Source organism: Cervus elaphus, chromosome 20 (assembly GCF_910594005.1).
Source record: "Cervus elaphus chromosome 20, mCerEla1.1, whole genome shotgun sequence".
Classification (NCBI taxonomy): domain Eukaryota; kingdom Metazoa; phylum Chordata; class Mammalia; order Artiodactyla; family Cervidae; genus Cervus; species Cervus elaphus.
In genome coordinates, this window is record NC_057834.1 from 119,002,314 (window position 1) to 119,019,609 (window position 17,296).

Genomic DNA, 17,296 nt, shown 5'->3' on the forward strand with positions numbered 1-17,296 from the left:
TTTCTCCTTGCTATTCTTTGGAACTCTGCATTCAAATGGGAATATCTTTCCTTTTCTCCTTTGCTTTTCGCTTCTCTTCTTTTCACAGCTGTTTGTAAGGCCTCCTCAGACAACCATTTTGCCTTTTTGCATTTTGCTGTGCGGGCGCAGGAGGACCGAGGGGAACTACTCCACTTTCAAGGTCAGGAGGGGCTGCCGTGAGGAGATACCCCTCATCCAAGGTAAGGAGCAGCCATAAAGAGATACCCCACATCCAAGCTAAGAGAAATCCAAGTAAGACAGTAGGTGTTGCAAGAGGGCATCAAAGGGCAGACACACTGAAACCATAATCACAGAAAACTAGCCAATCTGATCACAGGACCACAGCCTTGTCTAACTCAATGAAACTAAGCCATGCTGTGTGGGGCCACCCAAGATGGACTGGTCATGGTGGAGAGGTCTGACAGAATGTGGTCCACTGGAGAAGGGAATGGCAAACCACTTCAGTATTCTTGCCTTGAGAACCCCATGAACAGTATGAAAAGGCAAAATGATAGGACACTGAAAGAGGAACTCCACAGGTCAGTAGGTGCCCAATATGCTACTGGAGATCAGTGGAGAAATAACTCCAGAAAGAATGAAGGGAAGGAGCCAAAGCAAAAACAATACCCAGTTGTGGATGTGACTGGTAATAGAAGGAAGGTCCGATGCTGTAAAGAGCAATTTTGCATAGGAACCTGGAATGTTAGGTCCACGAATCAAGGCAAATGGGAAGTGGTCAAACAGGAGATGGCAAGAGTGAATGTCAATATTTTAGGAATCAGCGAACTAAAATGAACTGGAATGGGTGAATTTAACTCAGATGACCATTATATCTACTACTGCGGGCATTAATCCCTTAGAAGAAATGGAGTAGCCATCATGGTCAACAAAAGAGTCTGAAATGCAGTACTTGGATGCAATCTCAAAAATGACAGAATGATCTCTGTTCATTTCCAAGGCAAACCATTCAATATCACGGTAATCCAAGTCTATGCCCCAACCAATAACACTAAAGAAGCTGAAGTTGAATGGTTCTATGAAAACCTACAAGATCTTTTAGAACTAACACCCCAAAATGGTGTCCTTTTCATTATAGGGGACTGGAATGCAAAAGTAGGAAGTCAAGAAACACCTGGAGTAACAGGCAATTTGGCCTTGGAGTACGGAATGAAGCAGGGCAAAGGCTAACAGAGTTTTGCCAAGAGAACGCACTGGTCATAGCAAACACCCTCTTTCCACAACACAAGAGAAGACTCTACACATGGACATCACCAGATGACCAACACCAAAATCAGATTGATTATATTCTTTGCAGCCAAAGATGGAAAAGCTCTATACAGTCAGCAAAAACAAGACTGGGAGCTGACTGTGGCTCAGATCATGAACTCCTTATTGCCAAATTCAGACTTAAATTGAAGAAAGTAGGGAAAACCACTAGACCATTCAGGTATGACCTAAATCAAATCCCTTATGACTATATAGTGGAAGTGAGAAATAGATTTAAGGGACTAGATCTGATAGACAGAGTGCCTGATGAACTATGGACAGAGGCTCATGACATTGTACAGGAGACAGGGATCAAGACCATCCCCATGGAAAACAAATGCAAAAAAATTCAACTATACTGCAATATAAAATTAAAAATTTAAATACATTAAAATAAATTTTTAAAAAATAATAAGGTAAGGATGCCATTCTCAGCATTGCTCTTCAACACTATACTGTGATCTTAGTGCAATAGGGAAGAAAAGAAATAGAAGGCATAAATATTTCAAAAGCAAAAGTACAGTTGTCTTTATTTACAGATGACATAATTCTGATTATCAAAAATAATAAAGACTATTAAAATGTATTAGATCTAACAAATGACTTTAGCAAGAACACAAGATACAAGGTAAATATTAAAAACCAATTATATGTAATATATGTGATGAACAATTAGAAAATAAAAAATTTTTAATTTCATTTAAAATAACATTTAAAAAAACAGGTAAATTTAGCAAAACATGTGTAAGACCTCTACACAGAAAACTAAAATATGTTCCTGAAAGAAATTTAAGAAGTCCTAAAGAAATGGAGAGGTCCACCATTTTTATGGATTGGTTGGCTTAATATTGTTGAGCTGTCCCCCAAGTAAACTGATATATTCAATACAATGCCAATCAAAATAACAACAGCTTATTTGAAGAATTTTTAGGAAAAACAATGATGTAGAACAGCCAAAACAATTTTGTAAAAGAAGAACACAGAAGACTTAAGACTACTTGACTTCAAAGGTTACCAAAAAACTACAGTAATCAAGAAAAGTTGGAACAGGCATAAGTAGACAAATAGATTGGAAACAGCATAGAACCCAGAATAGATCCATATACATATCAGTTGACTTTTGACCAAGTCAATCCAATAGGGAAAGGAAAGTCTCTTCAACAATAGTTAGGACAATTGTATATACATATGGGAAAAATCAAACTTCAACCACTACCTCACTTCATACCAAAAAAAAAGGAAAGTTAAAAATTGATTATAGACCTAAATTTAAAAGCTAAAACTACAAAACTTTTAGAAGAAAACATGGAATATATTTGTGACTTTGGACTGGGAAAAAATTTCTCAAGACACAAAAAGCGCCAACCATAAAATTAAAAATTGACAAATTAGACTTTTGTTCATCAAAGATATTATGAAACTCAATATAGCTTGCCTATTACTTGTATTCAGTATATATAAGAAATTCTTAATAATAAAATGACAAACCAATAAAGAAAGAAAATCAAGTTTCTCAGTCGTATCCAACTCTTTGTGACCCCGTGGACTGTAACCTACCAAGCTCCTCCATCCACGGGATTCTCCAGGCAAGAATACTTGAGTAGGTTACCATTTCCTTCTCCAAGGGATCTTCCTGATCCAGGGGTCAAACTGAGGTCTCCCATATGGCGGATAGACGCTTTACCCTCTGAGCCACGAGGGAAGCCCAACCAATAAAAACTGGCATATGCTAAATAGTCACTTCATAAAGAAAGATATACAAATAATCAATAAATGCATTAAAAAGTACTCAATATCTTAAGCATGTGTAAACACAAGTTAAAAATTATAAAGTGGTACAACTACAAACCTCATAGAATAGCTAAAATGAAAAAAGTCTGACAATAGCAAATGTTGGCAAGAATGTGGAGCAACTAAAATGCTCATACATTGCTGGAGGGACTGTAAAATGATACAACCATGTAGAAAAACTCTTTGATAGTTTCATAAAAAGTTAAAAACATATCCACTCTATGACCTGACAATTCCAGCCTTAGGTATTTATCCCAGAGAAATGAAGACATGTGCCCGTTTTTCTTATACAAGAAATGTTTATAGCAGTTGTATTCATAATGGCTTCAAACCATAGCCAATCCAAGAAAATGAATAAACAAAAAAGTGGTATCTCTGTAAAATGGAATACAACTCAGCAATCACAAAGAACAAACAACTAATCCACCAACAACATGGAAGAAGCTTAAAAACATTATGCTGAGCAAGAGAAAACAGACATAAAAGAATACATACTGTTAAACTCACTTTACATGACATTCAGGCAAAAACTCATCAGTAGTGTTAAAATTCAGAAAACTGGTTGCCTCTGGAGGGTGGAATTGATTGGGAAGAATCCTGAGGGAACTTTCTGGGAATGATAGAAATGTTCTATGTCTTGATTCAGGTGGTGTTTACATAGGTATATACCTACTCATCCAATCACACTTAATATCTATACATCTCACTCTATCTAAAATCAGCTTTAATTTTAAAAGTTGAAAAACTTGTGATGAGATCCATGAAAGGAGGGCAAAGAGAGCAACAAAAAGGTCTAGGGAAAGGAGTGAGGAGGGGAGGCTTCAGGGAGGAGGTGGCATTTGCACTGAGCCTTAAAGAATCTGAATAGGAGTATCGTGAGAACCAGACAAGATGCTAGATATGAAGGGACTTAGGGAACTGCTAAATAGGAAGGATTGTTCAGCTCAGTCTCTGATGCCTCCTCTGAGCAAAAGAAGAAAGACCAGAATAAGCATTCACGGGTGAGGGTGGGGGTGACCACATGGAGCTCCGTGATGCTGGAGAGGGATGGATCAGGCCAGGTCCTGGAGACTGAGTATGTATTCTCTTGCGGAGGGGCGGGGGCAGGGTGTGCAACAATATGCCAGGGGTAGATTCGGCACCTAGTCAATTGCTGGGTGCATGGAAAGTACTCAATAAATGTTTTTCAAATGAATGAAATATAAATACAGGCACTGCTGACAGATCTGAGCTCAAACAATGGCTTGGAGCCCCAGAGAGGACCAGGGGCTGGCTCGGGTTCACCCTGCAGAGAAGCCAAGCACAGTCCTGGAGTGCTGAACTTGGATACATTCTATCACGCAGCTCAAGGCGCCCTGAGGGCGCCATATAACTTTATTGTAAGCTCGTGCAATAACACAGGCAAATGGAATAACAATGTAAAGTTGGCTTTAATTAAAATGAAGGGTGTTTGCCTCTCCCTCCTTTTCCTACTAAGCCAAGGCAGCCTGCTGAGCTGTGCAGAGCAATCAGCGGAATGTTTCCAAAGTGGGAGGCAGTCCCCCACCTTCCCCTGTTTAGGAGGTTCACCAACATTCGAGTGGCCCTCCCCTCTCCCCAAACCTCACCACTTGTCCTTCTTCCATGATCCACTTGGCAGAAGGGCACCAAGAAGGAAAACAGGAGTGATGATGCATTTCTAAGAGCATCAGGAAGCAAGAAAAAATGTTGTTAAGCAGTGTGGGGAAGGGAATCTCATCCATTTAGCCATTCTGCAAATGTCTCCTGCACTACCACATGCTAGTGCTGGGTGCTGGGGCCATCCTCAAAGGACTCACTGTCTGCTAGGAACCTGAAAAAGCCAAGAATCCAGGGATTCGGTTCATCTACACGTCCTGGTATCTGGAAAATAGAGTTGATGCTAAGAATCTGCTAACTCGGGAGAAGGACATCATGTAAAAGGACCAGTAGAGATGCCACAGTGCTAGGCACTCTGTACACCTCCTACCCTGTGTTCTAGCCTGTGCTCTGCTGATGAATGCTAACCATGTGAATATGAAATTGCCATTTTCTAGGGGAAAGAGAGCCCCAATTTGCAGACTTTACCAATTTCTATGGTGTAAATTCTCCCACAGTGGTGAATTTCTAGCTACCAGTATTATCATTAACCAGCGTGTAAAATTCCTAAAAAGTTAACAGTCAGCTAGTACAGATCAGTTCCAACACACCATTGATCCTACATGTCTGCAGTGCTCTGGGCTGGCCGGGGGGAATTCTGAACACCAGCACCTCTGCCCAGGCTTTGCACTGAAAAGACATTTAAAGAGTACCTTTTCCACACTAGGCCATGATGAGAGTCTCAAACCATTAATAATAATAAAATAATAATTCTAGCTCTCATCTACTAGGAGTATACTATATGCCAGGTTTTCATCTAAGAACTCTTTTTAGAAATCAGTGCATTTAATCCTTGCAATAACCCTATGAAGTACATATTACTACTATCACCACGTTGCAGAAGAAAAAACCTGAGGCTCAGAGAGAATGAGTTACCTGCCTGAGATCACAAAGCTAGTAACAAGCAGTAGCAGATGCAGCCACTATGGAAAACAGTGTGGAGATTCCCTAAAAGAATAAAAATAGAGCTACCATATGACCTGAGACTCATTGGAAAAGACCCTGATGCTGGGAAAGATTGAGGGCAGGAGGAGAAGTGGGCGACAGAGAATTAGATGGTTGGAAGGCATCACCAAATCAGTGGACATGAGTTTGAGCAAACTCTGGAAAATAGTGAAGGACAGGGAAGCCTGCCATGCTGCAGTCCATATGATTTAGCGACTGAACAATAACAACCATATGACCCAGCAATCTGATTCCTGGACATATTCTCTGAGAAAATCATAATTCAAAAAGATACAGGCACCCCAAAATTTAGTGTAGCTATTTACAATAGCAGGCTTCCCAGGTGGCGCTAGTGGTAAAGAATCTGCCTGCCAATGCAGGAGACATAAGAGACTTGGGTTCAATCTCTGGGTCAGGAAGATCCCCATGGAGGAGGAAATGGCAACCACTCCAGTATTCCTGTCTGGAAAATCCCATGGACAAAGGAGCCTGGCGGGCTACGGTCCATTGGGTCACAAAGAGTCAGACACAACTGAAGCAACTTAGCATGCATTTACAATAGCAAGGACACGGAAGCACCTAAATGCCCATTGACAGGTGAATGGATCAAGAAGATGTGGTACATATATACAATGGAATATCACTCAACAATAAAAAGGAATGAAATTGGGTCACTTGTAGAAACATGGATAGACCTAGAGTGTGTCATACAGAGTGAAGTCAGAAAAGAAAAACGAATATCGTATATTAATGCATTTATATGGAACCTAGAAAAATGGTATAGATGAACCTATTTGCAGGGCAGGAATAGAGATGCAGACGTGAAGAACGGATGTGTGGACACGGGGTGGGGAAGAGGGATGGGATGAGCTGGAATTGCCGCATGGGCACTGCCATGTGTAACGCAGATAGCGACTGGGAATCTGCTATATAGTGGAGGGAGCTCAGGTCAGTGCTTTGCGGTGACCTAGATGGATGGGATGATGGGAGGTAGGGAGAGAGGGCATATACGTACACATATTGCTGATTCACTTCATTCTACAGCGGAAACTAACACAACATTGTAAAACAACTGTGTGCGTGTGTATGTTAGTCGCTCAGTCTGGTCCTACTCTTTGTGGCTCCATGGACTGCAGCCCATCAGGCTCCTCTGTCCAAGGGATCCTCCAGGCAAGAATACTGGAATGGATAGCCATGCCCTCCTCCAGGGGATCTTCCCAACCCAGGTCTCCTGCATCGCAGGTGGATTCTTTACCACCTGAGCCACCAAGAAAGCTCCAATTTAAAAAAAAAAAAAACAGTAGCAAATAGCTGCCATTGCTGAAGACCCTCCCTACATCTAGGCTGTTTCCTGCATTTTGAATACAACATTCTCCAGGAAGAAGAGTCTCATCCTCAGACGGCTTTGTGGCTCTAAAGTAGGCATGTGACCCAGGTGCACACTGATATGAAACCTGGATTCAGAGAGGATTGGTCATGTGACCAGGGCAGTGGCAGAGGCAGCTAGGACTTTAGGGACAGAACTGACGGAGCCTCTGGCTTCCAGCCCAGAATGCCATAGGGACTGAGTGACAGGGTAGTGATGTTTTCACTAAAAATGCACTCATGGTTTTGTCAGGCCTCATTCCTGGGACCCTCCAGAGATTCTGCAAGTTGGCTGACATCCTGTAATAAATTCCTCTCTGCTTAAACCAACTATAATGAACTTAGTTGTTTGCAATTAGAAACCCCAATAAGACAGTGGGATCTAGGGTTCAAACTTCGCTGCAGAACTCAAGCTCTTACCCACAATGCCACACTCCATTTTCTCCTCCCCACCCTATCCCCCCACCCTGTAAATATGGTTCGATTCCCTTTTCACAGATGAAGAAACTACGTCTCCAAAAGTTCAGGCCAGTTGCCTGAACGATCACGTTGAACCCATGGATCTGTTGTTTTCAATAGTTTGGGATCGAGACATGGCAATTTCATGTGGGTCAACCTGACAGAAATAGGATTTTAGTCCAGATTTCTCTGACTCCAAAGCTATTTCTACTTCCTGTGCTTTCTCACAAGCAAACTCACTCATAGGTTCTAGTGGGTGAGAAGCTGCTCTCGGGTGGTATAAGCAGAGGTGGTAAGGAATGGGTGGGGGTTGGGGTGCCTCCCAGGAGAACCTAAAAGACCAGGAGAGACAGAGACGGCAGAATGGGGCTTCAGCTGACTCAATACACCTTCATGTGCATCTCTCGTGCCCTGAGCTGATCAGTTCTGGGGAGAGTCCTGGAAAAAAAGGACTTGGTCTCTGCCTGCGTGGAGCTAAGGTCAAGGATTCTTGACCTCCTCTCTTGGAGGAGAAATAGAACAGGATGGCAAGAAAAAATAAGGGCTCTGCAACTCTTAGCGTGCAGAAGGGAGGCTTCCTGGCCAGTGGAGGCCAGAGCAGAGCCTGGAGTGACTGACAGGTCATGGACGGGAAGGAAGAAGTGGCAGGGTGTTGGACTGGAGCACCAGAAGGAGCAGAGGCACAGCGGCTGCACCGAGTATGAAGCAGCTTAGGTGAAACATGACGCATATGAAAGGGAACAAGGGCCAACTTGGAAGGAAAGGTTGAGAATGTCATTGGCTCATTCTTTAGTACTCACCGGGCGCCCGCAGCACGTCAGGTGCATGCTGGGAACCACACAGGCCCAGGCCTGCCCCTGGTCTTCTGACCCTCAGGGAAGCCACATGCTCATCCTGGAAAGACCCAGACCATTAGGTAATTGCAGTTGATGAAGAGATGGCCAATGTGAAGTTCAGGGAGCCTTGAGCATCTAAGGGGGTGATGAGACCTGAAAAAGAAGACAATGAAGGCTTCCTGAGGACATGACATTTAAACTGAAACCTGAAGAAAGTGTTCACAAAGCCAAGCACTCCCAGCAGGGGAAGCAGCAAGTGGCAGGGCCCTGAGTGGGAAGGCGTTTGTCATGTTTAAGGACCCAAGAGCAAGTCGTGGTGTTGGTGTGAGCTGCACAAAGGCCGGGGGAAAAGCCAGGAGGGGTGGCCAGGAGCCATACTGGACACAGCCTGGCAGGTCATGGTAAGGAGTTTGGATTTTATCCAAGAGCCATGGAAAGTGACATCATCAGCTCTGTATTTTGTATTTTAATCCTTTCCTTATTTATTTATTTTTGGCTGTGCTGGGTCTTCACTGATGCACAGGCTTTTCTCTAGTTGCAGGAAGCAAGGGCTACTCTCTAGTTGTGGTGTGCAGGCTTCTCAATGTGGCGGCTTCTCTTGTTGCAGAGCATGGACTCCAGGGCACAAGGGCTTCAGTAGTCGTGGCTCTCTGCCTCTAGAGCACAGGCTCAATAGTTGTGGTGCACAGGCTTAGTGGCTCCAAGGATTGTGGGATCTTCCCAGAACGGAGGTCAAACCCATGTCTCCAGCATTGGCAGGCAGATTCTCTATCACTGAGCCACCAGGGAAGCTCTCTGTATTTTCTTGACAATCACTCAGGGCGAAGGCAAATGAAGGCCAGTTAGCAAACTACTAGAATAATTTGAACTGGATGGGGTCATGGCAGGGGAGATGGAGGGACGTGAAGCTTCCAAGTGGATTCCGGATGTAAAACTGACTTAGCAAAGCAGTTTAGCACAAGAGTTATGTAATCTCCCCCTACCTCAGTTCTCTCATCTGTAAAATGGGGCTGTGGTGGCACTAGTGGTAAAGAACACGCCTGCCATTACAGGAGACATAAGAGACGTGGGTTTGATCCCTAAGTCTGTAAGATCCCCTGGAGACGGGCATGGCAACTCAATCCAGCATTCTTGCCTAGAGAATCCCACAGACAGAAGAGCCTGGCGGACTACAGTCCAAGGGGTCGCAAAGAGTCGGACACGACTGAAGCGACTCGGCACAAGAGGACCTTACTCTTGAGACTGTTGAAATTACATAGGTGAGTTGATACACCATGAAGTGCGTGGGACAGCAAAAGGTAGCCTGATTGACAGGCAGATCTGGGAGAAGATTGGGGGTCTAGTTTCGGTCGCATTCAGGCAGAGAGGTTTATGGGCATCCTGGTGGGGACGTCAGGTAGACTGCCGCACGTCAGGAATGCAGCCTAAGGAAGTCAGGGAATTACTGTAGCACAGGTGTATCCAAAGCCGTGGATAAGGAGGCACTGTCCCTGGGGAAGAGAGCAAAGTGAGCCGCACAGTACCCAGCTGAGCCCAGAGACTCTGCTCAGCTCTGCATGCCGGGTACAGCATCGGGCTTCTCCTGAATCCCAGGAAGAATATCGGGATGACGGTGGCTTTGGTAGTGCCACTGGAGACACCAAGTCATTCTTTCTGACTCTGACCTGGGCTGTCTCAGCTGCTGGCCTTCTCTGGTCCCCCGGGGAGCCAGGCCTGAGTCAGCTCTTCCAGGCCCTGGACCTGTCTGAGCCTTCAGACCCACGGCTTAGTCTGCTAAGCCCCCAGCTCGTACTGACAAATCCCTTCTAATGGGGAGATCAACCTTTCAATACCACCGCTGCTGCTCAAGAGACACATCAGAGGGCAGCGGCAGAGTGGGCACCCCAGCCGCGCGGGCTCGCGCAGCCTCTCTTGGCTTCTTACCACCCAGCCAGCAGCTGCAGCGGCTCCCAGGTGCCTTGGCTTATTAAAGCCACATGCTGGGAGCCCCAGGGGAAGATGGAGAGAGCAGATGAACAAAGAATCCTGTCCCTGTGGGGTTGAGAAGACCAGACTCACATCGAAAGGGAAGCAGGGACTCCCGCGCTTCCACCTCTGGGCCTGTGTTGTTTCTCTGCCTGGAACGTCCTTCCTCCAGATATCTGCAGAGCTGGCTCCATCATCTCCTTGAAGTCTTTATTCAGAACTCATCTTCTCAGGAAAGTAGTCCTTGACTACCCCCACCGTCAAGAAGTGTCTGTTGATTGATTGATTAAAACGCTGCCGCTTAGGCAAGTCATTGGACCCAGGATGAAAATACAGAATTCAAGTCTAATTCTCCCTTATGGAAGAATTACTGGTCAAACATTTCATCAGGGGCCGTCTCCGTCCCCTTCCGATGTCTATGTCAGACACTTTCTCTGTCCCTTTTTCACTTTAATAAAACTCTGCTACACACATACACAAAAAGCTTTAGTCTTAGTTTCCACATCCAGGAAATGGGGCTTATGTTGTCTGCTCTGATTCCCATACCAAGAAATTTATTAAATTCTTTAATGTATTAAATTATTCTTTAATATGTTAAGTTATTATTATATTATTATTTAAATAATATTAAACATGTAAAGGTAGAACAGAGAGTGAGAGAAGGTGGCAAGAGCTGTGGCCCGAGGCCGTGGGATCAGAGTATAGAGGTGGGGAGCACTCGGTGGCCAGCATTTTCAGCCAGGAAAGTCAACCAGCCTGGGGCTAAACTAGGGAAGACTTGCTGGGAGTTCATGAAAGGCCACCTGATTCATCCCTGAGGCCCCAGCATCCGGCACAGGGGAGGTCCCTTCCACCGACTGGGCCTACTCTGAACACAGTATGCTCAAGCAGGCCTGAATCGTCCTCCAGGAGGAGCCCCTTCACCTTGTGAAAAGACGACTTCCTAGGGAGCTGGGGGAACCCTGGTACCACATCCAAATGTCCAGACACCCTGGAGGAGGGGACTTTCTGGTGAGTGCTCCAGCATCCTGATTGCAGGACAGACACGCCAGCTCCCTGCACTAAGGTAGCTGTGAGGTTAAGCAGGAGCCCCTGATCCAAACCTGCCTGCTCCCCTTCACCATCTGCCTTGGCAAATACCCACTGATTTTTATGATGGCTCCAATATCACCTCCTCTGGGAAGCCTTCCTTGATAGCTCCTCCCCACCTCAGTGCACCCCAAGTAGAACTGACCGCTCCCTTGTCTGCACCCACTGTGTCCTATTCAGTCTTCATTCCCAGAAAATATATATATTTACAGGGTGTCCACTATGTACCAGGACATCCACTGCCCAAGGACTGGGGATATAACAGTGAAGGGGACAGATGAATGCAGTGGTCTGTGCTCAAGGAGTTTACAAACACAATGCTCTACAAGCCTCATGGAGCCATGTCTGCTCTTCCAGTGCGCTGGGTGCTCAGCAAGGCCAGAAGCTCTGCCTGATGCTTCTCTGTATAATTGCCCAAGGCTCTTATGTAACTGGTACTGAATATTGACAGGCTTCTGTCAGCGCCCCCCCAAATGCCCGCCCCCTGAGCTCCCTTGGCCACTCACACTCTCCTCTGAGATCCTCTGGACCTGCCACCATCCGTCACTGAAGGGTCAATGCCCAGTGACATAGCCAGTGACCTGATGATCTGACTGGTCAGTGCTTGTGACCAATGCTCAAATATCATGGTCAGGTATTTAAAATATTTATTTAATTTTGGCTGCATTGTGTCTTAGTTGCAGAGCACGGGCTCAGTTATTGCAGCCTGCAGCCTTACGTTGCCCATTGGCATGTGGGATCTTGATTCCCTGACCAGGGATTGAACCTGTGTCCCCTGCATTGCAAGGCAGATTGTTAACCACTGGACCACCAGGGAAGTTTCCCTTGTCAGGTATTTTAAATGTCACTCATTCCTGCACCTAGAACCACATCTAGCACATAGTAAGCACTTGCTGGTATTTGTTGAAGGAAAAAAGAAGACGATTGATTCTGGCTCTCACACCATTTATCTATACAAACTTTGAGTCACTCGTTCTCAACAATCAAGGGTGGTCCATGGCTCTACAGCAGGGGCATCACATGGGATCTTGTTAGAAATGCCAAATCTCGGGCCAACCCTAGGCCTATCGAATTAGGGGCTATAGTTAAACAAATCCCTGGTTGATCCCTGTGCACATTCACATTTGAGAAACACAGTTCTAAGCTACAAGGAGATAATATCAGCCCTCCCAGGAGAGTTAAGAGTGTCAGATGGGATGACTAATGTGAAAATGTCTTGAATACTGGAACATGCTGGGCAAATGAAATAGACTGCTATGATTATTCTTATGATTAATAATAGTCCTTGCAGAAAAACCACTTTATAGTTCTGTCTTAAAACCTCATTAAATTCTGTTCAAATGTGCTATTAAAAGTTATGTTCTAGTCCACTTAGTTTTGTAAACCCCAAGTCTTTTAAAACAGAAAGGAGTCTGGGCTCCAGGACAGGAACGTGGGCCCTGCTTATGATGGTTGCCATGGGCATGATTGAATGCAAATTTATTTCCCACAACACCCTGCCAACTGATTGATCCTGGGGAAGGAGATGTTGGGAACCCAGTTCCTCAGAGAAAGGAAAAACTAAGTAGAGGCAGAGGGTGGAAAAAGACAACCATGGGGTTTCACGCTGGTTTGCGGGGCTGAACTGCATGCTTATAATCTTCTGCCTTTCAGCCTCTGCCAAACCATGTGGAAAGAAAAGAAGGGCACTGAGGAGAAGGGAGCAGGCTCTGGTGGGGAATTACCTCAGCCACAGGACAGGGCAGTGGGCTCCGCGGAGAGAATCCTTCAGCTGGAACAGCCACGACTGCAGCTGCACGTCACTGCAGGGGCTTCTGATGCGAGGCTGGCCAAAGCCCACAGCCCTGCCAGCAGCCCCCTCGGCAGCTGTGGCCACAAGACAAAGGTTAAAAAGTAGTAAGAAGATGCATCTTGAACTAACCTCAGCAGGGGCACAAGAGAACCAGGATTACATTAGGTGGAGGCTGATAATGAGTCAGGATGGTGAGCAAAGGAGTAACTACCAAGTGTGGGAGACTCTCTCTGCTCTCTCTCTGCTCCCAGCCATGGCCCCACACTCAGGCTGACCACCCCAGGAGTGCCCCTCCAACAAGAGGCAAACGAAAGCCCCCTAAGTGTGGGGGTACTTTCTGGAAGGATCTTGAGCCTGTGGCTCAGTCTATGAACTCTGATCTAGTTTTGCAGTCTCCTCAGCTTCTCCCGTGTCTTTCCAGTTATAAGCCTCCCAGCCCTTCTGCCTGGCACACGCTGCCCCCTGCCAGCATGACCTCTCACCCTTTCAAAACCACCACCTTGATTCTCTCCATCACTCAGTCAGTCATCAAACATTCCCTGGCACTGTCATCAGACAGGCCTGTACCAAGCACCAGAGACAAGATGAGTGAGACCTGGAGGGGACCCTCAAGGACCCCACAGTCTGGTGACAGAAACAATTACCACAGATGAGGACAAGTTTTATTGCAATGGAGAGCACGGGGGCGCCTACGGCCATACTACCCTGAATGTGCCCAATCTCATCTGATCTGTGAAGCAAAGCAGGGTCGGGCCTGGTTAGTACTTGGATAGGACAGCACAGCGGGTTAAGGAAACAAAGGAGAGACAGGAAATGCAGTGAGGGGGCGCAGTCAGGGAAGGCTTCCCAAGGGAGCACCAGGAGGGCCAGCAGGACTCAGCGCAGGTAAAAAGGAGGGGGAAAGCCAAAGGCGACAGGTGTGGGAGCGACACCCAGCCTCACCCTAGTCAGAAGCATGCAAATCAAGTGAGGCGCCACTGTACACCCATCAGATGCTAAGTGTGAAAGTTGAATAATACCAAATTCTGGCAAAGACTTAGGGAAAACTGACCCCTGGGCACTGCGGGGTACTATTGGGCAAGACTCGGGGAAATTAAATCCAGGTCTGAGCGCCCACCTCCACTCCCACCCAGCAGTGCTCCTCCTGGGTATTCACCACAAATAAGCGCACGCCCTGTCCGTGAGCACGAAGGTACGAGGATGTTCATGAGAGCACTGTTAGTGGTGCCGAGGAGCAAGGAGTGACAGGGCAGCAGGCAAGAAAAATGCAGTGAAAGCATACAGTGTGTAGGCAGTTAGACGCAAGGAACTAGACTCCAGGGGGGCATACAGTGATAGGGATAGATCTTAGAAACATCGTTAAGAGCACAAAAATAAGAAACAGAAGGTGCTCAAAAGCAAAATACCATTTATACAAATTAAAAACATACACAAAGAAAACAACACCATGCATTTTTTTTCAAGAAATGTGCATTTCCCAGCTCATACACCAAATACATTAGAGTGGGGACCTATTGGGAAGAGTGAAATGGGAGGAGGAATTGGGGATGAAGGGGTAGGAAAACAGGATATATGAGAATGATGCTTTACCACGTGGAGAAAGGTCATCAAATTAAACTTGTTCTGCCTACCTGAGATTTAAATAGAAAAAGAAAAGGCAGGAAGGAATTGGAGTTAGGCAGAGAAAGCCACAGGTACAGAGACCCAGAGAAAGAAGAGAGGCCTGGGGAAGGACACACAGGAGAGCAAGTGTTCAGGCAGAGGCCTGGCAGGTCAGGGGAGGCTGTGGTAGGTGGTGGGTCCATGGTGAGGACTTTGAACTTCATCTCACATTCACAGGCATCCCTAGGAGAGATTTTTGTTGTTATTATTGTTGCCTTTGTTTATTTTTGGCTGTGTTGGTTCTTTGCTGCTGATCACTGGCTTTCTCTATTTGTAGTGGCTCGCAGGCTTCTCATTGCGGTGACTTCTCTTGTTGCAGAGCCCAGGACTCCAGGTGCGAGGGCTTCAGAAGTAGTGGCTCAAGGGCCCTAGAGCACGGGCTCAGTAGTTGTGGCATACAGCCTTAGTTGCCCCAACGTATGTGGGATCGTTCCAGACCAGGGATCGCACCCATGTCCCCTGCATTGGCAGGTGGATTCTTAAGCACTGGACCACTAGGAAGTTCCCTGGGAGGGTTTTAAACTGTGAAGGGATTTGCTCAAATCTGGGTCTTAGATACTGTCATAGAAAAAGAGATTTGTGGAATGTTATAAAGAGAAGGGACCAGAGAGATGACACGTCCGCCCTCCCTCCCCTTACTCACATACCTCCAAGGTCAGGAAGGTCACCTGAGCGCTTGATTGTCTGCAAAGCACCTTCACACCCACAATCTCACTAATCCTCAAAACACCCACAAAAGAGGCAAGGCAGATGTTACTGTTCCTCTTTAATAGACGAGTTCATTGAGGCTTAGGAAAATAAAGAGACTCTTTCACTCTTCAAATCCTAGAATTGCAGCCCACTTTTCCAAAGGTTGCCAAGGTCCAAAAAAGCCTTGTCAGAGTCCAACTGAAATAAAGTGCCTTGAGTTAAATATACTAATTAGGGTTAAATCAATTGGCATTATGCTCAGTTGAATCCATTCAATCAAAAACGTTTTTCTAAGTGGCTTCTCTGTGTCAGCATTTGCCAGAAGCAGGGAATGCAGCCACATACAAGTCAGTCGCAACACTTGAAGCGAAGAGACCAGCAGGATAGAAGTCTCTTGGATCTCACACTGCTCTAGTTGCCCTGGCCTTCCTGTCTCTTGAAAAACCTAGTTCATTTCTGCCTCGGGGCCTTTGCACTTGCTATATCCCATTCCTGGAAAATGCCCCAGATAACCAAAGGGCTTGCTCTTTTGTTCAGGTCCCTGATCAAATATCATCTGAGAGAGGCTTTCTATGACCACCATATTTCTTCATCACATGAAGACCACTGCTCCACCCCCATCATCCTCTACCCCTTTACTCAGCTGTGTTCATCCTCACTGCACTTTTCACTATGTGGCATTACAACACACACACACACATATGTATGTGTTTATATATTTTTATTTTATTCTTGTCATCTCTGCTAATGTAAACTCAAGGAAAGACTTTGACAGCCTTGTCACCGTGATACTCAGAGCACTGGAACCCTTCCCAGTACATAATTGAATAAATACACGAAATTTTTATAAGTTGGATGTTTGATATAAGAGGTTATAGAATCTAGTTCAAACTAAGGCTAAAAGTGGAATTAAATGGAGTCAATTTAAGTTGGGCCAGAAAAGGTTCATTCAACAATTCATTTTACAAAGATTTATCAAGCATCTACTGTGTATCTATATTGCTTCTTTGGGATACCTGGATGACTAAAAAATACAAAATCTCTGCCCTTGGAGTTCATAGTCTGAGTTACTGAAGGAGTTGCTAAAGGGTTGAGATCAATCAGCTCAAATCTAGGCAAGGAAACTTTAGTTGAACTTGAGTCAGACTGGGTTGATTCAAGTTGGACCAAGTCGTTTTAGACCGGGTTGGGATAATGGGTCAGTGCACAGCTAGTCTTGGCCCAGCTGGCTTGGACTGGGCTGGATAAACCTGCACCAGGGTAAACTCAGTTTTGTCGGGCTGCATTAGGTTGGGTTGTATTGATATAAGCTAGGTTGAGCTGAGGGGAGAAGGAGCTAGCTAAGTTGAAAGTGTCTTTGGGGGAGAATGGATACATGTTGCAGCATGTTGACATGCTGAGTCACTCTGCTGTGCCCCTGAAACTATCAAAACATTGTTAATTGGCTAGACTCCAATATAAAATAAAAAGTCTTTTAAAAGCTGAGGGACTTCCCTGGTGGTCCAGGGGTTAAGAATCTGCCTTTCAATGCAGAAGACATGGGTTCAATCCCTGATCAGGGAATGAAGATCCCACATGCCATGGGGCAACTGAGTCCATGTGCCCCAACTAGAGAAAGACCGAGCCACAATGAACACCTAGCAAAAAAAAAAGAAGTTGAAAATGTCATTTGCTCTTATGCTGAACTGAGTCAAGCACCTAGCTGAATAATGTGAGATAGGTGAGCTCAGTTAACTTTGGTGGTTGGGGTGGATTGTCC

General features: G+C 45.5%; 1 protein-coding gene across 1 annotated transcript in view; it reads right to left on the minus strand.

Moving 5' to 3' along the window:
* Nucleotides 1–8,345, minus strand: part of LOC122677796 (myosin regulatory light chain 2, smooth muscle major isoform-like) — a 48,693-nt gene extending 40,348 nt beyond the window's left edge. The window contains exon 1 of the mRNA XM_043878057.1: nucleotides 8,304–8,345. Within this exon, the coding sequence (XP_043733992.1) occupies nucleotides 8,304–8,330 (27 nt within the window). The 5' untranslated portion in view covers nucleotides 8,331–8,345. The remainder of the gene's footprint in view (nucleotides 1–8,303) is intronic.
* Nucleotides 8,346–17,296: the final 8,951 nt, after the last annotated feature.